We start from the raw sequence: 27,937 nt of genomic DNA, 5'->3' as shown, positions 1-27,937 counted from the left end.
TTTCAGCATCAAACCTGGGCCTTTTATATGAGGCTTTTGATATTTTGTATTTGTAAATTAAACATTTTTGTGAATTTTTGCTAGAGTACTAAGTACTAAGACACTCATACACGAATATCACATTTATCCTATCACATTAGTATCATAAGTTTTTGCTGTCATATTCACACCACTAGGGGGCAGTGGTGCGCAGGGTGCCAGATCAGGTGATTTAAGGTTATAGGTGAGATGGATGCCTGGGTGGCTGGAACACACAGTTCTTGCTACAATGTATCACAACTACTCCACAATTTATTGTTAAAACATTGCAGAAACGTTGCAACTAACCACTCTCATTTCTGATTGGTATTACAGCAAACTCAGTTTGATCACCAGTTACCATTACAACCCTGTATATCTGTAAGTAATGTTTTTGCCAACTGAATCCCCACTGAACTGTGAAAACTGCTGTGCTGAATGAAGTAAAAAGCATTTTTTTGTTTCCAAGCAAGTAGCTGAGAAGAAATAAGTGGAATAGCTACTGCAGGTGTATAAACCAGTGATTAATGAAATTCTTACTGCTCTCAGATTACTGGTGCTGAGTTTGTGGTGAATATAAGCATATGCAACACTTTGGGATCAATGTTTTTAGATAGGTGAAATATATAAAAATGTCAAGGCATGTCAGACTACCTCAACAGTGGCTGACAGGCCTCAGACTCCATAGGAGTACAGAATAGCTACTGCAGGTGTATAAACCAGTGAAGTCATGTCACAATCCTAACTAAAAAACTGCTTCAAACCTTTAGATTAGAAACTCTTGGATGATTAACTAGACCCTACAATATCTCATCTTTGAATAACTTCAACTCTTTTACAGGCATGGGAACGTATCGGTCAGTTTCACAATATTGTTTCTTAATCTTCCTGCTTAAACCTCACACTTGCTGACTCTGCTGAAAAATATTTCAAAATGGTGATATTGTGTTGCTAGAGTAGCAGAGAACATGTAGGACACTAGTCACGAGGATAACATGCTTCAAAAAAGAATTTTATTCAAATATGTAGCAGACGAGCATCATATTTGGTTGAGTAACGGTCAGATTTTAAGATGACACTCATGAGTAATACACAAGAGAGCAACAAACATAGCAAAACAACATTTGTATTCATTTGATCTATGTGAACAGTAACTGTAAAATTAACTCAGTGTTAATCAGAGGACAACAGACTGACTGACATCCATTATCTGCATATAAAAATCTCTTGTTAAGAGTGTGATGTAGTTATATGACACATAATAATGAACTGGAATCGAGAAAAAACTTGATATAAATTCTCATGAGGAACTGATGGTCTTTAGTTTTTTCAGAATTAGGACACAAATTCAGTAGTTTTATAGTTCAGATTTTCTTTACTCAACACTCAGCATTTATTTGCCTTAAGAATGGCAAGAATTAGACACAGAAAGGCAAAGTGATGACACCATCGAAGCACTGCTGTCTAAAACCAGGACTTTGTGGATGACGCTGATGTTCCCACCCCTTGCATTGAAAGGTGATGTAATCCAAATGTGGCACATACAATTTTTTCTCGTCTCCATATTTGAACTCTATATTGTTCTTATCCATTTCTGCAGTTGTGACTGTACAGGGTTCTGAAACAAAGGTTTCCAATTATCAGTCACTTCAGTATCTGTGTGTGTGTGTGTGTGTGTGTGTGTTTGTGTGTATGTCTCCATGTATGTTGAGGAGTGAGATAGAATATGGATTAGCTCAATAGATAATACATCTAAAAATCAGATAATGCATCTAACCTAATCTTCAGCATAAACCCATTAAATCTATAAAAATATTTAAGCTTTGTTTAAAGCCTCTCTGCTGAAGTCCAGACATATTTGTCACTCAGTGTAAGGTATTCTTTTACTTTCTCAGCATTCTCACAGTGTCCCACACTGACCATTCAAACCATATCTCACAGCTTAGACCAGAGGATGAATAACACTCCTTTTACAAATCACAAGCAGCTGAAGTTTTCAGCCCAACCCAATGGAAATGAGCTATAATTTGTTATTATTTAAGTGACTGTTCATGAAAGGCAAAGAGGCCATCCAAAACTGTCTATAACAGCTAAAGAGGCCATTATGCTCCTCCTAATGCAATTTACAATAATGTTCTTGTAACCTAGAGAAAAAAAATTGATTGTAAAAGGACACCAGTACTTACTGAAGCATTTGACTTCTCCTGTCCATTGACCACGACGACAGGTCATGTGGCGATTTAGAGAGATTGTATATTTTGCATGGCATTGATATTGCACTCTGTTCCCCTCCTCATATTGGTCTTTCACCGTGCTTATCACTTCTGCTGAGTCAACTGTTGGTGGTGGGCCACACTGGTCTCGTCTGCTCGCTGTAGAAATAAGGTTAGATGGAGATCATCTGTTACAAAGACCAAAGACCAATGGCTAAACAGTAACGATTCCTCTCCATTAATCTAATTAGACGCCTAAGCTTGTAAGTCATTAAGGAAGGGTAGTAAGGTCGCTTAACCCCATAGCAAGTGAACTACTTTTATTGTTGTTGCTGTTCTTTACACTGGTAAAGTGATATTTTTCATGAATTTTCACATTTAGAGAACAGGACTGGTAAGGTTCATACTTGGTGGACATGTAAGTACTAATTTATTGCTAAACATATGAAAACTAGGTTCATCAGAATATGCATATCTCACATTATATAAAAATTAAACTACACACATCAGGGTCTTATGTGAGACAGTTCAAATCATTTTTATTAAAGATTCTGTTTGAAAACAGGAGATTTCTCTCTCCCTGTTTCTCTCTCCCTCTATTCACACTAAAGAATATAATAATAATAACAGCAACAACAACACAACAACCACCATCATCATCATCTTTATGATTCTGACCCTATTATTTATTACTATGATTAATCTGAGATTTATTTGTGGTACCATAAACATTGGTTGTTGTACCAGTAGTAGTGGTAGTATTAGTAGTAGAACTGACATAGCAATAGAGGTAATGGTATTACAATAGTACTGTAATAGCACCAATGTCAGTAGTATTAAGAGATATAATAGAGGTAGGATTTTTGTTTGTTTAAATAATTGAACTCCATACCTTCATCCCCTTTGGTCAGTATAAACAGCAGCACATTAAGGAGGAGAGAAGAAGGAAATTTATTTTAATATATGTTCTTGCTTTCATATTTGTTTTCACACAAAACTGTCACTTGGTTGGGTACGCCCTTGGGACACACACAAAAAAAGACAAACTGGCCCAAACTGACAACAGTAATATCTACCAGTAAGGGCAAACGCTTGTGTGTCCCAAAGACATAAATGAGTATTAACTCTTTTGGGCCACTAGTTTGGAGTCTATTTAAAATGTCCATTGATAAAAGGTTGAATATCAAACAGTTTTTACAGCGTATAAATGTAATACACTCATTCAGCAATTTAACATAATTCATAATCATTCAAATGAAATAGCATAATTTCACATTCAACAACAGTTTTAGCGATAAATGTGTGTGTGTGTGTGTGTGTGTGTGTGTGTGTGTGCGCACGAGTGCTCAGATGACTCATCACAAATGTGCTATGAATATGTCAAGTTTCATAGATCACTATTGTGTCACACCGTGATGGATTGGCAACCTGTCTAGGGTGTTTCCCCACCTTTCGCCCAATGAGTGCTGGGATAGGCTCTAGCACTACCGGCAACCCTAATTAGAATAAACAGCTATTATAAAAGCTGCTTATGTGAAACTATTGTGTCACAGTCTATTTGATATGATCACACTCTTTTTTCTGTCGAAGAAATTACAGACACTATTTACTAGGCAATCAAATACTTCCAATTGAAATATGAGAGCAATACCTTATTTAAAATAAATAAATAAATCCATTCTTGGCAAAAGGTGACTTTACTAGTCACTGATTTGTGAAGTCTGAGTATTTGGGCACACAGCCTATGTTAATGTACACCCTGTTTACATGATCTGCTATGAATTAACCGGTTTGTCTTTAAATATTCTTCCAGAATTTTGTATTCAACATAACCTAAATTTCGCAAATAGTAAACGCGAGACAGACAACAACGCTCTAGTAAGAGCGATCAGCGAGTGGTTTAAGACTGAAAAACAGCTACGCACAGAATAATAACCTCATATAGTTTACATGATATAATCATGATCTATGTCAAAGTCATTAAAATACTGCCTAGCACGGATTCATTCATTCATTTAACTGATTGACTTCAACAGAGTCGAATGCGGTGTGAAATATTTGACTGAACTGAATTGCTCTGATTTTTACTCTGAATTACATTATCTACTCTGCTATTCATAAAAACATCTTTCACAGATGTTTTTCTGCGAGAAGCAGACTACAAGTTTAACTGTGTGATTCCATTGTGCCTCCTTAACAGACACATTTAAATCAACAACAAACAATGCACAAGATATTTCTTTGAAAAACGATTGTTTAATGAACTAAATAATTTCTAAAGAACTTTCTTCCTCTTTTGGGCATTATGGTGCACGAGTCAGTTTTTTAAAGATTAGCCTAAATCTTTGTGATCGCACACACTTATACACTCACACACACACACTGTGAACAGTGAGCAGTGAATTTGACTAATGACTAACCATATATACACATCAGTAGCGAGCACAGAAGCAGTGGACCACGAGCTGCCCGTGTTGATGGGGTTGTGTGTACACTAACTATGCAGTCAGTGACTCTCTCACAAAACAGATACTTTTAGAGGTCAGGTATTGCCATCACTCACCATTGGTCTGACAGAAAACTTTCTTTAAATTCTGTCCATCTTCAACAGTAATGATGCCTTGAGAACAGATCAGTGCTATACTCTGTCCAGGTTGCAAAAAGATTTTGCTTTCTTGTTCACTCACTGAAAACAAGAAAAAAGTATATTTTTTTGTCATGTAATAGCTTAGGTTGTATGCTTCCTTTGAGCAAAATCGTTGTTTTCAGTTTTTGTGTTGCTAAGCGTAAGTCCATACTTATTCATACAGTATGGACTTACACTTGCTTAAGAAAACATCTCTGGGTATACATGTACTATCATAGTAATAATTCCTTTGCTCCACACATTGCATTCATGGCATACATATACTTTTCCTTTTTAAAAGGATCATGTTTAAAACTGTATTTTGCGGTGAAATGTGTTCCTGTCATCTGGAAAAAAGTAGTGCAATGTAATGAACTAAAAGCTTGACAGTGCAGTTTGAGAATCATCCCGGAGCATTTTCTTCAGTCTCAGAGAAAAAACAATTCCCTACCTGTGTCTGTAGATGAACAATCCACACTGACATAGACAAAGAAAAATAAAAGAAATAGATCTGACTTCATGTTTTGAAAACGTGTGGCTGACTCAAGCAAAGGTCTGAGTGATCTGGTCAAACTGTATCTGTGACCTGAGGATCTTGCTTTTTATATGCTCTCCTCCCGTCTTGCATTTATTGAGTCACCTAAATAATATCCAATGTCTGTTTTCCTTTACAGAGACATCATTAGTCTCCTCCTCAATGTCCAGTTCTTGCTCCGAGAGTTGTATTCTCTAAGTCAACAGCCGACCAACTCCATGATCAACCCACTACAAAGCAATGATGTAGTTTTGACTGAATGTCTCTGATTGTGACATGAACAAAACAAATCCTGTATCGATCCAAAACAATACGACCAAAAACATGAAATATACCTGTTAGGCCTCTATTCTTACTTCTTCCCTCTGCTGGTCTTCTAGGTCGCTGTTTTCTTTGGTTAAGTCTGTGTTTTATTTCATTTGTTTCATTAGTCCATCATTGAATCACAGGTTAAACATTGTCTGTGTTCATTAGCTTTGTTTTCATTTTTGTACAAGTGTATAAGTGTTTACATTTTTTGTATAAGTTTTGTATAAGTCTTCTTTTTTTTTTTTAATTTTAACTCTGTTATCTTTGTTGCGCTGTTGAATGTTGGATTTGTTCCATTAGACTAAAAGTTCAGCACAGTATTCCTGACAAGACCGTTACAGACCACCCATGTGAAGAATTTGAATTTCTTTATGAAGCACATACTGTTTTGCACAGGATCTTTTTTTATTTTCCTTATGTTCTGGCTTCAGCTTTCCAGTTATCTGGTAGCATGAAATATGTCCACAATGCCAGCCACTGCTAGTTTCAGAAAGAACATTAATGTTTAACAGAACTGCTTTTGTTTACCCAGTGAGGCTCTGTTATATGGAAGAGCAAAATTACAAAGTCATTTTACTCGTGAAATTTTCGTGTTACATTACTGTTTTCATTTCTGTTCAGTTTTATTTAGAAATCCTTTCTTTCTCTTTACCATAGACAGTTTAACACAGAAGCTTTACAGAATACTAGGCATTCAGGCCAATGAACACTCAGTAGTGGAAAAACCTTCAACTATAATAAGCAGAAAGCTTGAAAGGAGCCATGACTCATGAGGAGGGACCCATCACCCTCTGCCTAGCACCAGACAGGGGATGACTGAAGTTGCCAGAGTGACAGACGTTGCAATACGAAAGAGTAAATTGACGCTCAGTCTTTTTAGCGATGTCTGCTTATGAGGTATTAGGAATCTGACTGATGCACTGATTGTAAGTCGCTTTGGCTAAAAGCGTCTGCTAAATGCTAAATTGTAAATTGTAGAGTAAAAGGTTAGAGTAGTTTGTTTTGTGGAACACTGTCACAAGAAAAAAAAATACAGTAGATAGTAGAGGCGCCTCAGAATTTATCAGGGAGACTTCCGTAGGGTTTAGGGCAGAACCTGGACTGAAATTGTCAATCACATTTTACTGACGTTGTTTCTGCACTTGGGCATATAACTTTTACAGAGCACAGACAACAGTAGACACAAGGGATACACGTGATTGTAAAATGATTCTGTTTATTTCAGCATGGAGCAAAAAACAATCATATCCTTTTGAGTAAGGTTTAGATTCTTCACTGAGTTTCTTTAGGAACACTCAACTAAATCAGTGTAAGTAAGGCCAAAATTAGGCACAACGAGGCAAAGTCATAACACAGTCCATACACTGCTGACGGAGGCCAGGACTGTCTGCCTGCAGAGATTTCCACCAGTTGCATTTGAAGGAGATAAAATCCAAATGTGCCAAGTATATTTTTCTTTGGGGACTATGGGCCAGGCGTATGTTATTCTGACCCATTTCCTCAGTTGTGACTGTACAGGACTCTGAAACAGAGTGTTTTCAGCTCAGTAGACATATGTTTCTATGGATAAAATGTCTTTTATAGTAATGACAGAAGAAAGGTTGTGTGCCTGACAGTATCTCCCTCCTCCTGAGGTCTCTGAAGCAAGTTGCTTTATTGAAGATCGTAACATTCAGATGTCAGATGTTAAAACAAATTCTTTTATATGCAGCTCTGTTCTCCAAAGCAATCTGGATTTCACTAATGCATCTGGATTAATGAAGTCCCTTCATTGTTTTCAGAAAAGTTAAAATAATGCACTTGTAGATTAGACAACAGACATTTATTGTAAAAATTATGACGTTAAGGTACAAGTGCAGCAGAACTTACTCATGCATCTTATTGTTCCTGTCCATTGGCCATCACTGCAGGTCATGTAGGGATTTTCAGAGATCGTGTAAAATGTCTGGCATTAATATTTCACTCTTTCCCCATCCTCATACTGGTCTTTCAGAGTGTCAGTGACATCTGCAAACTCAGCGACCGGTGGTAGGCCACAGCGCCTTTTTTCTTTAGTTAATTTAGTTAATTCAAATACTTACCTTTGCCTGCAGCTGAAGCATCAATTACACCACATAGAATAAGACCGAAAACAAGGTAACCCAAATACATTTCTGTTCTGTTTTCTATGTCATTTACAAACGAAACAGTTGGTTGACTGAGGGTTAACTGGGGTACCTGGTACACTAAATAAACTGGATATTTGACAAAGTTAATATTTGTCAGTAAGGGCCAGCCTTTAGAGATTAAACAGGTATTGCAAAGATGACAGAAAATCTGACCATTAAATCCTAACGCTTATCCCTGAGAATGGAATTGCTTATTTTACATATCACTGGTGAAATGTAATATCTTTAACTGTCTGGTCAGTGATGTTTTTCAGTGTGACCGTATACTATACTGCAAAGTTTACATGTCAAAAACTTGCTCAAGAAACAGGCTATTTCTGCTCTTTCGTTTTCAGGATAACATAAACTTGATGTCTCAAGGTATTTTGAGGAACAATGACTTAATTATGAAATTATGAAATGATGGTTGACTGAAATCCCCCTGCTGGTCTGTAATTTATAGAGCAACATTATGTGCAATTTTTTGTGTTGCTAAATTATTTTTGTGAATTTCTCTTGTGTTCACCCTAGAGGTTGTAGATTGTAAATTCCACAGTAGGAGGGGTACAATGGCTTCTTTAGCTATTAGGCAGTTTGAGATGGCCTCTTTTCATTTCATGAAGAATAATTCAAATAACAACAAATTATAGCTCATTTCCATTGGGTTAGGCTGAAATCTTCAGTTGCTTGTGATTTGTAAGAGGAGTGTTATTCGTCCTCTGGTCTAAGCTGTAAGATATGGTTTGAATGGTCAGTGTGGGACACTGTGAGAATGCTGAGAAAGTAGAAGAATACCTTACACTGAGTGATTAATATGACTGGACTTCAGCAGAGAGATTTCACATGAAGCTTAATCGTGTTTATTTATTTATTAAATTGTCTGTGAGTGCTTACCATTTAAACTTCTGTGTAGCGCTGTAGATTTGATAGGTTTATGCTGAAGATAAGATCAGATATATTATCTCATCTTTACATGAATTATCTATTTGTGTAATCCATTATATCTATTATCTATCGTATTTCACTCCTCAGCATACATGGACACACACACACACACACGGATACTGAAGTGACTGAAGATTGCAAATCTTTGTTTCAGAACCCTGTACAATAACAACTGCAGAAATGGATAAGAACAATATAGAGTTCAGATATGGAGACAAGAACAAATTGTATGCTCCACATTTGGATTTGGATGTAAAGCACAAGACAAAAGCTTGACCACTGTGTGATAATGACAAAATTAAAACATTTTAAATAAAGAACACTTTTCAGTGTCACATACTAATGTTCATGGTTTTCCATTCGGGTTTTATTAACAAAAAAAAAGAAAAAAAAAGGTGAATTTCAATGAATCTTAAATCAGTTAAAGTCAAGGACTAGAGAAAAACACTGAAGAGATTGTTGTTTTGAATCATTTAATGTCAGTTTGTACTACTCAACTCTCATAACAAACTGACCGTCAGAAGGTGAAGAGATTGTTGGATTCTAATTTTAATCGCAGTATGTCTACACACAATATCTGACTTTATAAAGGTATTTCACAAAGGAAGGTAACACACAGAGAATTGTAAATGGTACAAATGCAAATAAAATTCCGTACTTATATACAACTGAGTGATCAAAAAAGCTATACAAATATATATGTATATATATATATATACAAAACATGAGATCACACTTGGCTGCTTCTTTTCCTCCAAACATTTTAAGGCACAATAGCAAGAGCACTGGTTAACATCCTGATAGCACGCAGAGGGTCCACAATATCTTTCATCTTATCTTTTCGAAGAACCCAGTCTGGTGCAAACCTAGATGTAGAAAAGGAATGTTTATTAGTGATACAGTGGTACAAGAGTAAAAGAAATATTAAAAAGAAATTTTTAAAAGAAAGGAATTTTGTAGTATTTGGTGATACACTCATGTATTTGTGTAACATGTATGTAGCAGTTGGGACGAACATGACAACTTTCAATAGGAGGAAACGGGTAATAATCATTTTCTAAAATGACCACTGTGTTCATTTTTACATCTCTAATCCCAGATTATTAAGTGTGTGTTGATATGAACTCATGTGTAATTGGACGTAGTAGTGTTTTATGCATTTTACGCAAATAAATAAATAAATAAATAAATATTTTTCCTTTTAAAAATCATTGGCAATTCATCTGTGGCAAAACCATAACACACTGAAGTACTGAGCAATAAAAACAGATTGGAATATGTTTGACAGTTTATATAAACAACATACATATAATATATATTACACACACTGTATTTGCGTGTATGTGTGTGTGTATGTATATATATATATATATATATATATATATATATATATGTATATATACACACACACACGTTTTTAATGTAATTTATACCCTCTCTCATATACATGAAATATACATACACATCCTGATATATTTATATGTTTGAGTTCAAAAAATATGATAATGGAGAAAAAGATCAACACTCACTTTGCAACTGGCTTGGATTTTCGAGGGGTTGCTTGAGAAAAAAAGCTGCCATTTAGAGAGACGTTCATCTTTTGTTTGACCTTGTTTCTCTCTGCATCCATTTTGTATTTTCGCAGCGTGAGGCGATAGATGCTGCAAATTCGCTCTGCTGCCCTCGGGAGCTTTCTCACCTCCTACAACGTAAGTGATATGAAAAGTAATACACAAATGAATGAAGAGGTCAAAAAGAACAAGGAGAAGAAATCTTGGCTGTAAGATGCTTAACACAATACAAACCACTGCTCTTCTGTCATCCTGTACCAGGAGCGCCAGGAGGAAACAGGCCTTGGTAAAAATACAGCCCCCTTTAGCTGCCACCTTATCCCCTGCTTTTTCACGATAGATCTGCAGCAGATCCAGAAGAGTCTCCACAGAGTCCGGCACGTCATAAACAGCCTCGATGGTTTTGTTGTACTAAAGAAAGAACAGAGGGACAAATATTTATAATCACAAAGTCTTATTTCTTGCCAAAGAAAGCAAGTTAACTGGTTACAACTGGACATTTGGATAAAAGTGCCTTTCGAGTGTTTCTAAGGGTTAACGTAGAAGGCTGAGGTCGGCAGCAAAAAATAAATCATTAAATCAGAATTTGGTGGGATACCACCGAAAGTACTGAGGAGGTAGTGAAGGATTTAAGTAAGATGTACCTTTGACAGATTGAGGAGGACTTGGATAGCTAAAGAGATGATTTCCATGGAAGGCACGCTTCGGTTGCAGCTCCGTATGAGGGTGAAGATGGTGAATGTGGCGCCACTCTTCACCAAATGTTCACAGCACTCTGGAGACAGCCTTGTTGCGGTTTCTTTAATCACAAACCAAATAATAAATAAAAACAGAAGTCAACACCCTTCTGTTAGGACATGCTCAGATATCCACAGGTACTACAGTTTAGACTTTATCTTACCCAAATGCATTAAAGCCGAAAGAATATGCGCGTAATTTTGATATCCAAGCAAGTAGCTTATGGCGGTCGATGTCTTGTTGCAAAGTCTGTCTTCATCTTTGACCTTTTGGTTGATAGCTTTGATGCGATGCCTCATGGCCACAACCTTGCTGGAGTCATGCAGTTTTCGTGATCGGTGGCCTCTCCAAAGCGCCTTCAGAGACAGATGTGGGCAGAAGTTACAGCGAATGAAGAAAGGGGAAATTTGTTTTTTTACTAAATCTAAATTTTACTTAATCACTGCCTATGCACTAATTGCTAGTTAAGAAACCAATTTACAGATTTATAGACACACTTTTAATGATGCAGAGTTTGTTGACCGACTTTAATTCTGGCAAAAAAACATTTCTCCATACCTGTGCCTTCAAAATGCCAGATTCAAGCATCTTCCTCTGGCGCTTCAGGAGGAACAGCTTAACAGCACGCTGGATGACCGTGGCAGCTCCATTGCGTTTGGTTAACCAAACCTTAACTGCCCTTTGAATCTTAATGATCTTCTCTCTAACCTCAAGGAACCTCTTCCTCTGAAGTTTTGCTCTAACACATCTCTGACAAAAAGAGTTGGCCAAAATTCAGACATGAGGGGTTACTATCACAGAGAATATATACGTTCAAGTTCAAGTTTATTTAGAGCCCAACATCACTGTTTACAGTCTCAAAGGGCTTTACAGGCCACAACAGTCAAATCAAAACAGGACCCCCCCCCTTCCCCCCCAGACCAAAGGTCATATATACCTGAATGTAGATCACAGACTGTAGATGTCTCTCAGCTGCTTTTAGCATCCAGTGTGCACGTAAGGCCCTCTGGATCTTCATTGCGCAAAGGTGGTGGAAAATGGCAGCTGTGAACCGTAGCCTTCTGCTGGCATTAGCTTCCTCTTTCACCTTACGATTAAAAATAAATAAATAAATAAATAAAAAGATAGTGTTTCTGTGAGGATATCTGGCATCATAAAATACACATCTTTGATAATTAGCACTTGAAATATCTTTATTTCATTTTTTTTTTTTTGGGGGGGTGTCGCTCAACAGATAAAGCATTTAGTCCTTAACCAGGAAGCACAGTTACTGGGGAGATTTATAGGCAAACAAATGGTCATTTTTATTACACTGAGAAACAGGCTTTGGGTGAAATTACCCGTCGTCTTGCGAGCCAGCCACGGCATGAGGCCTGAAGGACAACGGCGGCATCGTGTCGCTTCTTCAAGTTCTCTCGCTCCACTCTGTCCGACTGCAACGCTCGGAAACGTCGCTGTAAAGTTATGGCCGCATCTCTCAGTTCCTTAAATGACCTTCTTTGGCGATGGCTTCTGAAGACTGACTGAATCAAAATGGCAGCCTTTTGTTTCTGTGAAAGAAATGAGGTATTAGGGCATTGTCCCGTCATCCCAATATTGCTTGGATGGACGGATGTATACCCTACCCTTCTGGTGGAAGTAGAGAGCAAGGTACCCTTTTCACATAAATGACCTCTCTTTTCACATAAATGAAACAGGCGTTTGACACAGACGCAGTGAGATGTCTGCCATCATCCTTCTCCCCTCCTTACATTCACTTTTTCCCCTCTCCCTGGCAGACAATTTCAAAACACTGACGCAACAAACTTTACGGGAAATGGGACAGTAACCTTTGGACCAATCGCCTAAACACAAACATGACAGTGTTGCTGAATCTCTGAGGGGAAAAAAAAAAAGCATGGTTACCTCGTGAATAGAACGTCTGACACTTTGACCTCTCCAGTGGGCCTGTATGACAACAGCTGCCGTTTTCATTCTCAGGAATTCAGATCGCTGTCTCCTGACCCTCATAGTTTCTCTCCATCTTTGCTGGATGACTCGAGCGCTATACCGGAAAGCTTGGAATCTGAGGTGGGGGGACGATTTCAAAGTAATTCTCAATCAAATCAAATAAAACAAAACACAAGAGAAATTATACACACACACACACACACACATATATATATATATATATATATATATATACTGGGTACATCCGCACCTCTTGCGCTGACGTTTTGTTTGAATGAACCTATGGATTTTTGCAACGGCAGCTTGTTTGGCAGTAAAACTCTGACGCGCTAAGCATCCCCTGTACCAGGCTTGAATTTTCACCGCAGCGCGCAGCTGCAAGGCGCGTTTTCTTCTTCGATGAGCGCGGAACGCCGACTGCAACAATAACAAAGGAGGCATTTTCACTGAAGGCACATAACCACGTTAACGCCTCGCAGTTTGCTGATGTATTAAATGTTGGCTTACTTGTATTAGAACAGCAGACATTTTCATCCTCAGGAACCTCTCCCGCTCTTTGTGGCCGAGCCTGTGAGCCCTGTAATGTTTCTGAATGACTGAAACTGATGCTTTGTACTGCTGGAACTTCCGTCTCTCTACCATACCTCGATAACCTGCCTTTAAAAAAAAAAAAAAAAAAAAGCACACTGATATTTAAAACTCATTGGTTGTAAATGACCACCTGCACCTGTCATGGACAACGTTAACTTAAATAAAATAAGTGGACAATACACAATGCTTACTTGTATTATGACAGCACTCCTTTTCAGTCTCTGGAACTTCTTGAATTCGCTGAGTCCACGGATTCGGGCCTGAAGGATCCGGACACTTCCGAGTGTTTTGAGGTACTGACACCTTTGAGCTGCCATGGCCCTCTGAGCTCTGAACTGCCTCTGCAGAGTTATGGCAGCGGTCTGATACCTCAGGTATCTTCTTCGCGCTAAATACATTCGGAAATAAGCCTGTAGTTTCACTACGCTTGACCGTAGGCGTTCAAACTGCTTGCGGTACACGAGCATGCGTAGCACGGACTGGATCTTTATTGCACCGCGGGTCTGTCTCGCAAGCCTCCTTGCTTGCATTCCACGAACAGCAGACTGCAATGTTACTGTGGCCTGACGAATGGCATTGTATGCATTTCTTTCTCGTTGCATCACTTTGTGTGATCTGTACCACCGTTGTATGAGAACTGCAGAGGCTCGCATTTCAGCGCAATGAAGTCTAACACGGTATCCCCTCATAGCTGACTGAATCACAACAGCTGCTGACTTTTCCTTCAAAAACTGCTGACGCTGGACACACATTTTCAAGTAGGCCTGAATTCTCCTGGCAGCTTTCATTCGTTTTGCCACGTCCCTTCCACGCCTCCCTCTGAACGTCTTCTGCAGGCAGATTGCAGCATGTCTCATTTCCTGATACTTCTTCATCTGATCTTGTCTGAGCTTCAGCGCTCTGAATCTTTGCTGGAGAACTTTTGCTGCCCAACACTGCCTCTTAAAGGATGTCTGCTGTTTGTGCATTCTATATGCAGCTTGAATTTTCAAGGCCGCTCTGTTCTGCTTAGAGATCCACTGGCGGATGCGTTTCCCCCTGTACGCCGACTGGATAAGAATGGCCGATTTTCTCAATCTCAGATAGCGCTCACGGTCCTCTTTCCTTTTAAGGGATGCCCTGTAATGTCTCTGGATGATGATGGCAGACAATTTCATAGCCTGGAATTTCACTTCCTCCCTGTGTCTTTTGAATGCAGCCTGGATAACAGTGGCTGCCTGATGCTGAAGATGAATCTCCCTCCTAATTTTACGACCTCTGTAACATGCTTGCACGACAAGCGCGGCTCTACGCAAACTACAAAAGTACTGTCTCTGCTTTCTGGCAAAGCATCTCGCATGGTATCGTCGCTGAACAGCAAGAGTGGCAGACTTCAAGGAGAGATAGTCCTTACGGGCACGGTGTGCCCTATACGCCCTCTGTATAACACCAGCAGCCGAGTGCATCCGCATAACAGTTTGTCTTGCCTTCATGCCACGGTAAGCTGCCTGTAACGTAATGATGGCACGCTTCTTTTCTTTCAGAATCTGCATTTCTTTTCTCATCATTTTAGTGGCTCTGTAGCGAAGCTGAATGGTGTTTGCTGCCCATTTGAGTCTTCTATAGTGCAGCTTGTGAATGTGCTTTCTCATGTGGGATTGGATGGTTACTGCTGCCTTCTGCTCTTTGAGCATCTGCCGTCGAACTTTCATTCCTCTGTAACCCGCTTGAATTGCAACAATTGCATGGCGCTTCGTCAGGTATTCTGACCGATCCTGCCTCATATCCAGAAGAGATCGGTAATTCCGTTGACAGAATATGGCAGCTGCTTTGACCGCTAGAAAACGTTTCCTCTCTTTGTAAGTGAAGTATTTCCTCTGAATGACAGTGGCCATATTATGTAGTTTCGTGATCCTCTGCCTGGCTTTGTAACCCCGGAATGTCGACTGGATCACCACAGCAGCGTTTCTCTTGGTCTGGTACTGCTCAACAAGCTGATCTCGAACTTTCTTGGCTTTGAGTCTTTCTTGTACAACCTTTGTTGCCCACAGAACTTGTTTGTAACGTCTACGATGCTGACGCATCCTGAAATGAGCCTGAATGACCGTGGCAGCAGAGTGCATCCTCCGTATCTCACGTCGCGCTCGGTTCCCCCTAAAAATGGCTTGAACGACTGTCGCACTTCGACGCAGTCGCAAGAAGTTCTTTCTTGTTTGTTCTCTCAGGAGATGGCATCTGTATTGTCTCTGTATGGTCACAGCCGCAAGTCTCATTGCTTTGAAAGGCACCCTCACCCTGTACATTCTATACCAAGACTGAATGACGGTAGCAGCCAAATGCCTCTTGCGGATCTCCTTCCTGTCTCTCATTCCTCTATAAGCAGATTGCAAGGTGATGGCTGCCATTTTCATAGAACAGTACCTGTTCCGTTGCTGAGTCGCAACAATCGAGGCCCTGTACCATCTCTGAATTCTGATGGCGGCATTTTTGAGAGCGGCGTAGCGGTTTCTTTGCTCGTACATTCTGTATTGCCTTTGGATTACAGCGGCAGCCTTCTGCATCACTGAGAGTTGCCTTCTCACTCTCATGCCGCGGTAGGCAGACTGTATACACAGTGCAGAATTCTTCATGGATGTGTAATTTTCCACTGCAGTGTCTTTCAGTTTCTTAGCTCTAAACCTTTGCTGAAGAACTGACGCAGCCCACTGCATTCTTCTATACTTCACAAGTTGAGAGCGTCCCCTAAAACGACACTGAATAGCTGTTGCCGCTCTGTGCATTTTTTGAAGACGATGGCGTACCTTCATGCCTCTGAATGCTGACTGTATGATCAGAGCAGAGGATCTCATCTTTGAGTAAGCAGCACGTGCATTTTTCCCAGAAACGTGTGCTCTGTACCGTTGCTGTATGATGGTGGTGGCACACTTGGCTGCAAGATAAGACACTCTCACCTTATGCATTCTGAACTGTGCTTGGATAACTATTGCAGCTTGGTGCTGGCAGGTCAGCTCCTTTCTCACACGGGAACCTCGATATATAGCCTGTAGCCTTGTGGTGGCTTGCAACAACCGAACGTACCGCTCTCTTTCCCATCGTCCTTTTGAGTAAGCGCGGTAACGTCGCTGAAAGACAACTGCCGCGTTCTTGAGAGACAAAAACTTCTGACGACAAGCATAAGCTCTAAATGTCGACTGGATCAAGGTGGCTGCTTTGCATTTCTCGATCATCTCTTGCCTTACCTTCATTCCACGGAATGCACTCTGTAGTATGATAACTGCTTTTCTCGCCTCAAGGTACTCTGATCGTACTTTTCCACCTACCTTGAACGCTCTGTACTGGTTTTGTATGACTATAGCTGCTCTCTTCTTCATGAGGAACTGAGTCTGAGCTATATGTCTTCTGTAATGCGTTTGTATGACCGCTGCACATCTGTGGAGGTTGTTAATCCTCCTTCTTTCTGCTCTTCCTCTCCACAATGCTTGACTTTTGATCGTGGCATTTCTGATGGCCAGATATTCCTTTCTCAGTTTTTGTCCCAGGACTCTGGCCCTATACAACCGCTGCACAGTCACAACAGATCTTCTTAAAGACAGGAATTCTCTTTGGGCCACGTGCTTCCGGAAAGCTGTTTGGATCAGAACTGCGGCCTTATGCTGCTGCTTCACCAAATTGCGGGCTCTCCAGCCACGGAAGGCTGCTTGCAAGGTAACAGCTGCAGACTTGTACTTCAGGTAGTTTTTCCTCTGTGTGTTCCTCTGAGTGCAGGCTTGGAACCATCGCTGAATTACGACTGAGGCCCGTCTCATTGCTACAACCTCTCTTCTGATGAGGCTGGCTCTGAAAGCACTTTGAATAACAACAGCTGCATGATGCTGCTGTTTCAGAGTCTGGAACCTGTGCCTTTGACTATGACCTCTGAACCACGCTTGGATGTATGTAGCTTTTTGTTTCATATCCACAAACCGTTTTTGACACTGATGCATTCTGTACCATGACTGAATCCTCAGAGCGGCTGCATTTCTCCTCCCCATTTTTTCCTCCCTCCATTTCCGGAATGCTGCTTGGATCAAAGAAGCAGCATGGCTTTTCTTCAGGAAAGTTCGAGTTCTCCATCCTCGAAACGTTTTCTACACAAAAAGAAAGGATGATCTTAATTACCAGGTTTGATATTTACATCTGCAATGTGAAATGCATATGCTCTATTTTCTGAAGGGAGAGGGAAAAAAAAAATCAAATTATGGTGTACTTGGCAGATTTCCTGTCCAGTCATATCATTACCTGCAGATTATATTCACTACAGATTGTCTAATCTTTAAAAAAGATTACAAAAGGTAAATTAGCATACTTGGATTATGGTTGCGGCACTACTTTGTAAGGCAGCAAGTTCTGCTTCCCTTATTCGCCTCAGCTCTTGGCGAACAGAGTGACCTCTCCATGCTGCCTGGATGATTACAGCTGCCTCACTCTGATGTTTATGACGCCGTCTCTGAATAAACCTCCTCACCAGAACCTGGATTTTCACTGCAGCCAAGTTCCTTTGCTGCACAAACCACATACACCTTACATTAGAGAGGAGCAATACATCGTTAGCATGAATTACAGGAGGTTAGGTAATGTGCGTGCATACCCTGTTAAGCTCAAGGTCCTTTAGCAGCTTGTGTCTTCTCCATGCAGACTGGATAACTCTGGCAGCTCTGGTCTCATTTCGAAGGTCCAAAAGACGGGTGCAAAGGAATGACAGGTAACACGTAACAACCTGAAAATGGGCAATTGTTTTATACTCATGTTTTGTTTGTTTTGATCCTGCTTTCCCCTTAACTTTTAAATGATAAAGGAACCTGTGCAGTTCACTGTCCGACTCACGTTTCAAAATGAGAGACAAATTTATTCTGTGCTAAATCAACTCTTACTTTTTCATTAGGGATTGTGTTTGACATGTCGTCCGGATTTATCATGGCAGGAACTCCCCCAAGATAAGAGACCGCAGTGTTGACCAAATGGAAATTTCTCTTCTCGTTCTCGAGAAGTTCTTTGAAGTCCACAGATGGGGACTCTGAGCCTTTTCACCAAAAGGAGAGTAAAAAAAAAAAAAAAAAAAAGGAGACAAATGAATAATAAACCGTCGCTAACGCTCCACCACCTTAACATAATAACAAAGCGATGTCTTACATGCTGTTAATATGTTTGTGGCATTTCAAAACAACCGACCGAGTTTATTTCTGAAATGCTTCTTCAGTAATTTACCGTTTCCATTCTGGCTCAAAGGCAAGGTTTCAAAAGAAGAATCTGAATCACTGGTGGAGGTGTTAAGTTCCACTCTGCCTCGGTGACCGCACTCAATGGTCTGTGTCGTGCTTTGGCGTATACTGTCCACTGGTAGATGACTTGGGTGATAATGGTGGACGAGGTAGCAGAGGATACGACCATCCGAGAACGAAACTGTAAAGTTCTCTGCCTAGAAGGATGAGATCAGTGACACAAGACCCTTTTGAATTTTTTCGTTTTTGGACAGGGAAAATGAAACTGATCAAGATGCGAAAAGAAATAACGAACGCTTGTTAATACAGCGAAATATATCATTTACCTTTAGGCTGTAGAATTCACAAACTGCATTGACCCAGTCAAAGAGTAGAGTGATTTTCTTGCTAGAATGTTCAAATTGCGGCTTTGGCCTTGTGGTCTTTGTAAGTGCATTCTGGTCGGATCTTAACGAGGCTAGTTTTTGCTTTGTTGTCCAAGTTTTCTTGAGAAAACTGATTTCCTCTTTGAGTTGTTCTTCATCAAGAAGTACTTCCACCTAAACAAAAAAAATGTCAGACTGAGGATGTTAGAGCATTCAAACATGAAACGGTATTCTTCCACTGCAGTGAATTTCGCTTTGCTGGCATTCAGGTTGTATGGGGTCCAAAATTCGCTCTGATTGGGCGAAATCAGAGCAAATTCTCACAAGTAAGCAAAACTGAGACGGCGAATTCTCAACTTTATGCAAATGAGAACCACGCAAGAACCAGTCAGTTCAGCATGTGCTGTGTTTGGTACGTGACCTTCTCTAGAGAGGCGGGAGTAACAAAAAAAAGTCTGACCAAGATGGCGGAGGCTAAAGGCTGCATGTCGCATGAAAACATGTATATGATTAAAAGATGTATGGACAACCATTTGTGTCGACATCAACATGAGCTGTCGTTTACATGTTACATGAACTTAGTCGTGGTCAGAGCGGTAGAAAAAATTCTCTCAGTCGCTCTGGTCGGGGCAAAAAGACCACTGTAGACCTTCATTTAAGCGCGCCAACTTGAGCTAGGTGATTTGCTTGCTGTTTTCGCAACCACACCCCTAGAGCAAAACGTGAAGTATTTCGCTGTGTGAGGGCCTAGTGTTACTGCCAAAAGGTTGCATAAAATAACCACACACTGTACCTGGAAGGCAAAGATTATTTTCCATAGGAGACTCAGAGTCTTCTCCCTGTGTCCATCCACAATGTCTCTGGAGTCAATAACACTCCCTTTAGAAATGAAAGAAAGACAAATACAGGATGAATATCCCATATCCGAAATGCCTGGGACCAGAAGTGTTTCGGATTTTGGAATACAGTCATGCATCGCTTAACGACAGGGATACGTTCTGAAAAATGCGTTGCTAGGCGACTTCGTCATTGTGCAAACATCAGAGTGTATTTACACAAACCTAGATGGTATAACCTACTACACACCTAGGCTAAATGGTATAGCCTACGGCTCCTAGGCCACAAACCTGTACAGAGACGCGGTAAACATGAGATGTATGAGGCTACTGCAGGTGTAAAACAGCATACTGTTTTAGAGTAAACTTTTTTTTATAAGTAGAAAGAGTACGCTCCAAAATAATGCCAAAGTACAGTATAGTAAATACATAATAAACCAACATAATACTTGATAATGATAAATTATGTTATGTAATGTACATAATTGTATGTGCTATACTTTTATAGGACTGGTAGCACAGTAGGTTTGTTTACACCTGCATTACCACGACATCACCAGGCAATGGGAATTCATCAGCTCCATTATAATCTTATGGGACCACCGTCGTATATGCTTGACTTTGTGTTATAATTAAACGAAAGTAAAATTGGAAGCATTTTTCGCAACGTGGCTGCCGGGGGCTGATCCCGGCCACTCTGGACAATGCTTGTGATTCCACCAGACGCGCCACAGCGCGTTTCAGAAGCGTCTCTCTGCTCTGCTCAAAATATGCAGCTTCATACACCAAACATAGTCTATTTGGGGTATGAAGCCGTCCGGAGGGGGGAAACAAAACCGCGTTGAACACGCACCGCACCAAACGGAATCCAGGGGTTAGACTACTGACACGTAAACTGAATTCCAAAGAGGACAAGACAATTACCATGCTCATCTTTAAGGTCAACGCCTTTTCGTTTCAGCACCTGCAAAGCAACGTCGACATTGTGCACTTTCTGCAGACGACTGATTGCAGGCATTCTGAGCTTGCTGGAAAAGCTCCAATCTTGGGTAAACAACTCCATAACGCGCCTGAAAGGAAGACAATTCAAAAGAAAAGACATTTTTAAGAAACATCTTGAAAACTTAACGAAGGCTTTGCGTTTCTTTTTTTCTTTTAGGGGGGGGCAGTTGATGGCTTTAACTTACACTAGCCGAATTCCACATCTTAAATCAACTGCCAAGTTCTTGACAGCAAAATCAAACTCATCCAGAGGAGTCTGGCTGTGAGATACGGTAAAACCTAGGTGACCAAGGTGCCGTGACAGGATGCCCTCTCCGCTCAGGAAGTCCCTTGCAAAAGCTAGGAGCAGGTCCTTGCTTGACTGCAGTAAAAAAAAAACGTAATGAATAAGTCAATCATTAAATGAATAAATAAATGGCATTTACTGTATCACTCAAGTAACTCTTTACAAAGGGGAAATTGAATTGTACCTTGAATTCAGCGTCCATGCAGAACAAGCAGGGGTCGTGCTCAATCAGTCTGGATTCTTTGGCTTTGTCCAGAAAACAGACGAGCAGAAGTAGTTTCTTCAGAGTGAAACGAGAAAGAGCCGCCTCATGACCTGTCATAGGTACGGAAAAGGTATTTAAAAAAAAATAGACAGTGAGCTCATTTAGAAAAACCCTCCACAAACAGAGGATGCAACTATGACATGTAAAATGACATTACATATTACCATCTCTGTACAAGTGAGGCACTTTAGGGTGTCTGAATTCTGCGGCGATGTCTGGATTCCACAGCAGACGTCCAAGTATGAACATGGCCAGACCCATGACATCACTGTTACTATCCAGTGAAATCAGCTCTCCAAAGACAGTCTGTAGTTAAAGAATGTTAGAGGATCAACGAAAATCAAACAAACAAACCAACAAGAAAAAAAATCACAAAGCAATAGGATTATTCAACTACAGTGTTGCTTGAAAGTTTGTGAACCCTACAGATATGGGCATTATTTTGGAAAAAAATAAATAAATAACCGTATTAAATGTACATCTAAACCCCAATTCATAATAATTTGTGAACATCTTCAGTCAATAGCTTGTGGCACCTCCTTTAGCAGCGATTACTTCAATCAAACATCCTCTATGATGGCTAACCAGGTTCTTGCATCTGTTTTGGGGGATTTTTGCCGACTCCTCCTTGCAGAACTAAGACAGTTGAGGGAGGCTGGAGGTACATCTGTCATAAACCACCCGCTTCAGGTCCAGCCATAGCAATTCGGTCAGATTCAGGACCGGACTCTGACTTGGCCATTGCAGAGTGCGAATCTTCTTTTTCCTCAGCCATTCCTCAGTTGTTTTGCTGGAACGTGTCGGGTCATTATCTTGTGGCATGACCCATTTTCGGCCCATCTTCAACTCCACGACTGATGGCATGACGCCCCCATTCAAGAATTTCTTGATATCCTCTGAATTCATGGTTCCCTTGATTACGTGGAGTCGTCCAAGCCCCGAGGAAGAAAATCAGCACCAGATCTTCACATTCCCACCACTGTGCTTCACTGTTGGGAGAAAGTTCTTTTGGTGGTATGCAGCGTTGGCTTTTCCCTCAACCATAGTTTTGATTATGACCAAACAGTTCAATTTTGGACTCATCTATCCACAGAATGGACTTCCAGAGAGAAAGCCTCAGGTTTGTCCAGGTGCTCTCTGGCAAAGATGAGATGGGCAGCTTGATGCTTCTTCCTAAGAACCTTCCCATGAATGTTATGTCTACTGAATTTTCTTCTGATTGTTGAAGCATGCATATGTATCCCAGAAGAAGATTTATTATGTTTTTTGGATAGTTTTTGGGGATATTTTAGAAGGGTGTCCACTTCTAGGCTGAGCTGCAGTCATGTTAAGACTAAACTGACCTGGTTTCTTCTCTGTTTTAATCAGTGCTGCCCAAACTCTTTCCTAAAGATCCCTCATTTGATTGGTCTGTTTGGTTTATTAAGCACTCAAATATGTCCCACCTGATTCTATTACCTACTTGAATTAACCAATGCAGCATGGGCTTCACTTACTTTTGCACCTAAACTAATTCCCTTTTTATTTAGTTTTTTGTCTACTCGCACGCTTCCCTCTAAACAAGTAAATGGAATTGATAAACATAAACCTGTTATTTTGGATTAAAAAAAAAAAAAAAAAGTGTGGTGCTGATTAAATAAGAAAATCATGATAAAACAATAGAAAACTCTAAATTGCTCAAAGGGTTCATGTACTTTCAAGCAGCACTGTATACAGCAATTAAACTATATTTAAATGAACAACAATTAAAATACCTCAAGCCCGATTCTCAGCCAAAGAGGATTATAGGACAGAAGCCAATTCAGAACTTTTTGACGTTCACCTGTGAAAACACAATGCACGTCACGTTAGCACTGTTCATCGTCCAATGGTTAAGATACATTTTTATTTGCCCTTTTCACATTTACACACCTATGTCCTTCCATAGGTGACGGTCCTTCCGTATCAGAAGCCTCTTAGCTTCTATCTCCAGCTCTAAGCGCTGGATGGCTTTCACCATGCTGTCAGATGTGAACAACTGGCAGGCTGCTCGACGGAGACGGTTTAGCCGTCGACGGGCTGTGTAGGTCTTAAAAGACACCTCTTCTTTTGTTGGAGCTCTGGGTATGTTGAACTTGTCTCCTCCGGTGGTTAAGGACAGAGCATTCACTTACAAAAATAAACAAACAAATAATTAGATAATTCATTCAACTGATAACAGGGATAATTTGTTTCATGCCTGACCTCTGCATGGTGGAATGATACAGGTTTAGAGAACAGACAAGACACCTTTGGCGACTTCAGTGGCCACTTTGAAGTCATCTGGAGTGAGAACGTAATTCATCCACCAAGTGAATCCTCTTTCCTGCTTTTCGATCCATCTCTCGTCATAAAACATGTTTTTGGCGGCAAATGGCAAGGGATGCCTTGGTATCACTGCAGACGATATGCGATTTTAATGTTTGAGTGTTTAGAAATGGGAAAATGAGAAATCTGAATACAAAAGCACAAACAGAAATACCGGTCTGAGCAGGCTTTACGAACGTCAGTTTGGACTGTGCCACAGCAACAACCTTTGCAGTCCTCACGGATGAAGAACTGAATGACTTCAAAGACTGGCCACCTATAATTAGAAAGCACACAAATCAGATCATAGTCATAAGATTAAATTAAAAATAAATAAATCAGTAATTGGTTACTACTACTTTTACAAGGCAATATATAAAATAAAGCTAAGGTAGTTAGACCAAAAAAGATCTTGACCTTGCTGAGTTGACGTTGGACAGGATCGCTTTAGCTGTACTTTTGGGGCCTTTCTTGAACTTGATGGTACTGAAAAACGAAACAAACAAAATATCTTTCTTTAAAAAAACAACAATAAAAGAATAAAGAATAAAGGTTTAAGAATGTGCAGAACTGACAAATTTGTGTAAATGGGTTGGAATTGAACTATTTTGTGAGAGCGTAAACATTTCACTCACCTGCTATTTTTTGCTGAAGCTGTCCAGAGGTGACTGACCTTGCACTGAACCTTTTCTCTTGATTTGACTTCTTGGGTTGCTTTGGTTGAGTTAGTGCCCGGCTTCGTTTAACTTGGAAGGTTTTCTCTTCTTCTTCTGAGCTGTCTTTCAAATACTCATTACTTTTTCTCTTTTTGTTCTGTGTTGGGCATTTGTTATGCACAGGAAACAGATCCAGTGTGTCACATGTGGGTGTCAACACTGACTCATGTTTGACTGCAACCTCTAAGAGGGAGTTTGCCTGCCTAATATCTGAGCAGGTAGCTGGAGGTGTAATCTCGGGCCTAGTGAGGGACACAGAAGGAGAATACTTATCGGACAGAGTCAATCTGCACGACATTAAATTCTGTTGGTTGTCCAACGGTGAGATCATGACTCTGGAACCAAAAGGAGCATCTGGGCTTGCATCAGATCCAATTACAGGCAGAGCCGTGACACCTTTGGGCAGACTCTTTGGATCAGAGTCAGCAGGACTCCGCACTGAAACCCCTGAAGTTTTCTCCAAGAGCCTTCGTCTTGATGTTTTCGCCTTTCGCAGGTCAGGACTTTTCTCATGACGAGGCCCTGCCTTGCTCTTGGTTACTGTAGCAGAATTGACAGGTATCTTTATTGGCTTGAGTTCTGATTGGTCGTCCGGACCACATTCCGGCTTAACAAAGAAAGTGAGTCTTGGCTGTGCTCCTCTATCTTCGTTAGTGCCTGTGTTTAATTCGGCGACGCAACGTGGATCTGCTTTTTCCGACCCTAATTCCAGAGAATCGGAAAACTCAAAGCTTGAGCAAGCATTTGGGGGACTGACATCACAAGACAGATCTGACTCAATCGCTAACAATGCATCACACACTGTCAGAGCAGGAGGGGCAATTTCCCGACCAGCATCACACGCAGGTTTGCTAATGACAGGAAGAGGACTTTGATAACATGGAGGGTTAGCAAACCTCTCTGGTGTACTAATAGGAGAGAGTGTCTTGTTCAACACTCTGATAAGGTCTTTGTTTTCAGCTTTGCGCACCGGGACAGGCAAGGCATCCATTTTACCAGAAGTATCAAGCAATTTGTCTGATGGAACCAAGAGGACAATAGGTGAGTTCTCCTGTAAAGGAATGTTCTCCAAGTCATCCTGGACAGACTTAGCTTTAAGTCTCTGCAATGAGACAGGAGTGATATTATTCTCTTTCATTGCCTCTTCAACAGGCTTGGAGCTAGGCTGGGATCTTTGATTGTTCAACGGTGAGAGAGGGCTTCGTGCCTTATCCCTCTTGTACTGAGGTTGTCGAGATACATGAAAAGTCTTGTTAACTGCTTTCTTCTGCATTGATACTTCTCTCTTTCCTTTAGCTGGTGCAGAGATATTTGTATTCTTCTTCTTAATAGAATCCCACAGACTTTTCTGAAAAAGGCAAGAGAACATAGCTGACAAATCTATCCATGAATTCTTACATACACACCGAAAACTACCATTACATATATACATTCATTATCCATTCATATCCATGGTCAAAGGACCATGTTGCCAAGATCTGAACTGAATTGTGTACTCAAAGGCCGCCTTACCTTTTTCTTTTTTGGTGCCTCTGCTTTCCCAAGCAAAATGGCTTGATGCTTAACAACTCCATTTGCCAGGAAACTGACAAGTTCTCTTACTCCACCTTCTTCCACAGGTGTCCACGTTACAGTCAAAGTTATACTGTCCTCGGGCTGAAAAATAATTGAACATATGCAACACCTGACATAAACTCTTGAAATAAACCACTAAAAAGTTACCCTGCATACTTTTACGCCGTCCACTAGGCTACTTCAGATTATGTAGAAGCCAAACATAGAAAAAACGTTGCTGCATACACTCAAAGCTAAGCATGTAAGTTGACGAGAAAGAGAAAAATGCTATAACATCTGTTATGGGCAACTCATAATTGTACAGCACGCAACTAAATTTGGGTGTAAACAAAAGAAATGACTCCTGACAACTACACCGCAATATTTAAAAGCCAGATTCTGACCAAACACTCACTGTCAGACCAAACGGTGTGGACTGGTGTTACAGGGCAGACGATGAGTAGTCGCAAAAACAGGGATACTCCGTCCATGTTACCAGATCGTATTCGAAAGCAAAAAGTATACCTGACGCTGACAACTTCGCTGGCCAACTAATTTGCTGGATATAGTTCACATCTTATACACCCAAAGAGCTGTACGTGACTATCAACATCGTGTTAGTCTGCTAGTAATTAGCAAGCCCACTTAATCTCGTTAATTTACATTATTAACAAATAACAGCTTTAAAAGCTAAGTTAGTTTGATTAAAATAGTCTTTTTAAACCTACCTCGATCGTAAAGAATGTCTGGTCAACTGAGAATCCTTTAGATGACGATATCTTGTCAACCTTCACTGTCGCAGGTATGTCTTCGACTGGATTTTCAATTCGTAAAGACAGCGACTTTGATGAGCCCAATTTTATTGTTCCAAACGACACAAAAGGGGATCTTGAGAACTGAACTAAACTCAACACGGGAACAGGGTTTTTATTTTCCGCGTATGGGTTGTCATCGCATCCACGGTCGTTAAAAGTTGGACTAAAATCCATAAAATTTCCTCTTGGAATTGACTGCGCCATCTTCTTAACTTATTCGAGCAATTATGTACTTAAACCATCCTAGACATTAAAAAGTATCGTACTCCGTGCTAAATATCTGCTGGCTTGTTAAAATGAAGCGTCAATAGTAACGCTAATCTGCGTTGTATGGTGAGTAGGTGATGACCTAACTTTCGAAACATGGTTTGCTAACTGTTGGCTCAATTTTGAATTTTGGTACGGAAAATAATCCAATCGTGTTACAGGGCTGTGTTTCTTTGTCCAATCGTTGCGAAAATAACAAAGACTGTCCAATCAACGCGCTAGAAAATGTTTAAAAATCCAAGAGTCACGCCTACTTCACAACACAGGAAGAAATTAAACAACCCTCTATCGGTCCAATGAAATTCCTCAAAAGGGGATAGGACTACACAAAGAGATGCAGGCAGCAGAAACATAGCAGCTGCACTGGGTATTCAATGCATTATGGATAGTTTTCAGTAGCAACATGAAGACACTACATTCATGCATTTCATATCTCTACCCTCTGAGTCTTTAGAGTTGCCAAAATGCATGTATTAAGTATCACGTTTTAGTAAGTTAACTGTATTGAATGTAATCGTAATGAAACATTTTATTATGCAAGATTTTTGATCTTACGGATTTGCTGTTTTACAATATCTTTGCACAAAGTTTCTGAAATTTATGCTTAGAATTCATCCATTGCTCTG

General features: G+C 40.3%; 2 protein-coding genes and 1 long non-coding RNA gene across 3 annotated transcripts; all 3 read right to left on the bottom strand.

The window, feature by feature from the left end:
• Positions 1 to 1,014: 1,014 nt before the first annotated feature.
• LOC115820619 (complement factor H-related protein 2-like) lies at positions 1,015 to 5,419 on the bottom strand. Its single transcript, XM_030784248.1, has 5 exons — positions 5,309 to 5,419; positions 4,795 to 4,917; positions 3,124 to 3,132; positions 2,205 to 2,390; positions 1,015 to 1,636 (listed from the first exon to the last, which is right to left on the bottom strand). Exons 1-5 carry the CDS (start codon positions 5,376 to 5,378, stop codon positions 1,437 to 1,439), a joined length of 588 nt encoding a protein of 195 aa, XP_030640108.1. The 5' UTR covers positions 5,379 to 5,419; the 3' UTR covers positions 1,015 to 1,436.
• Positions 5,420 to 6,902: 1,483 nt separating this feature from the next.
• LOC115820622 (uncharacterized) lies at positions 6,903 to 7,630 on the bottom strand. The gene is made up of 2 exons (XR_004025570.1): positions 7,571 to 7,630; positions 6,903 to 7,223 (listed from the first exon to the last, which is right to left on the bottom strand). It is a non-coding gene; the product is annotated as an uncharacterized LOC115820622 (long non-coding RNA).
• A 1,926-nt stretch (positions 7,631 to 9,556) lies between these two features.
• Positions 9,557 to 27,248, bottom strand: aspm (assembly factor for spindle microtubules). Its single transcript, XM_030784330.1, is given in 30 exon segments — positions 9,557 to 9,659; positions 10,323 to 10,495; positions 10,599 to 10,775; positions 11,009 to 11,163; positions 11,266 to 11,458; positions 11,661 to 11,852; positions 12,040 to 12,189; positions 12,443 to 12,652; positions 13,008 to 13,167; positions 13,303 to 13,469; positions 13,560 to 13,709; positions 13,835 to 17,749; positions 17,968 to 18,162; positions 18,250 to 18,378; positions 18,533 to 18,681; positions 18,867 to 19,077; positions 19,207 to 19,419; positions 20,039 to 20,124; positions 21,006 to 21,151; positions 21,269 to 21,444; positions 21,554 to 21,684; positions 21,799 to 21,940; positions 23,389 to 23,456; positions 23,546 to 23,782; positions 23,903 to 24,049; positions 24,135 to 24,228; positions 24,578 to 25,777; positions 25,826 to 26,023; positions 26,188 to 26,331; positions 26,958 to 27,248. Coding segments are annotated over 30 exon segments (9,702 nt in total).
• Positions 27,249 to 27,937: the final 689 nt, after the last annotated feature.

The sequence above is a fragment of the Chanos chanos genome, chromosome 9 (genome assembly GCF_902362185.1).
Source record: "Chanos chanos chromosome 9, fChaCha1.1, whole genome shotgun sequence".
In the NCBI taxonomy this organism is placed as follows: domain Eukaryota; kingdom Metazoa; phylum Chordata; class Actinopteri; order Gonorynchiformes; family Chanidae; genus Chanos; species Chanos chanos.
Note: the sequence above shows the minus strand (reverse complement) of the source record. Positions and strands in the feature narration are given on the sequence as shown.

Excerpts from the sequence above, each read along its gene's own strand:
- LOC115820619 (XM_030784248.1), bottom strand. The coding sequence starts at position 5,378 with ATGAAGTCAGATCTATTTCTTTTATTTTTCTTTGTCTATGTCAGTGTG. Across the intron at positions 4,918-5,308 it reads TTGTTCATCTACAGACACAG|TGAGTGAACAAGAAAGCAAA; the intron begins GTAGGGAATTGT and ends TCTTGTTTTCAG. Across the intron at positions 1,637-2,204 it reads AGGAGAAGTCAAATGCTTCA|AACCCTGTACAGTCACAACT; the intron begins GTAAGTACTGGT and ends CCTTTGTTTCAG.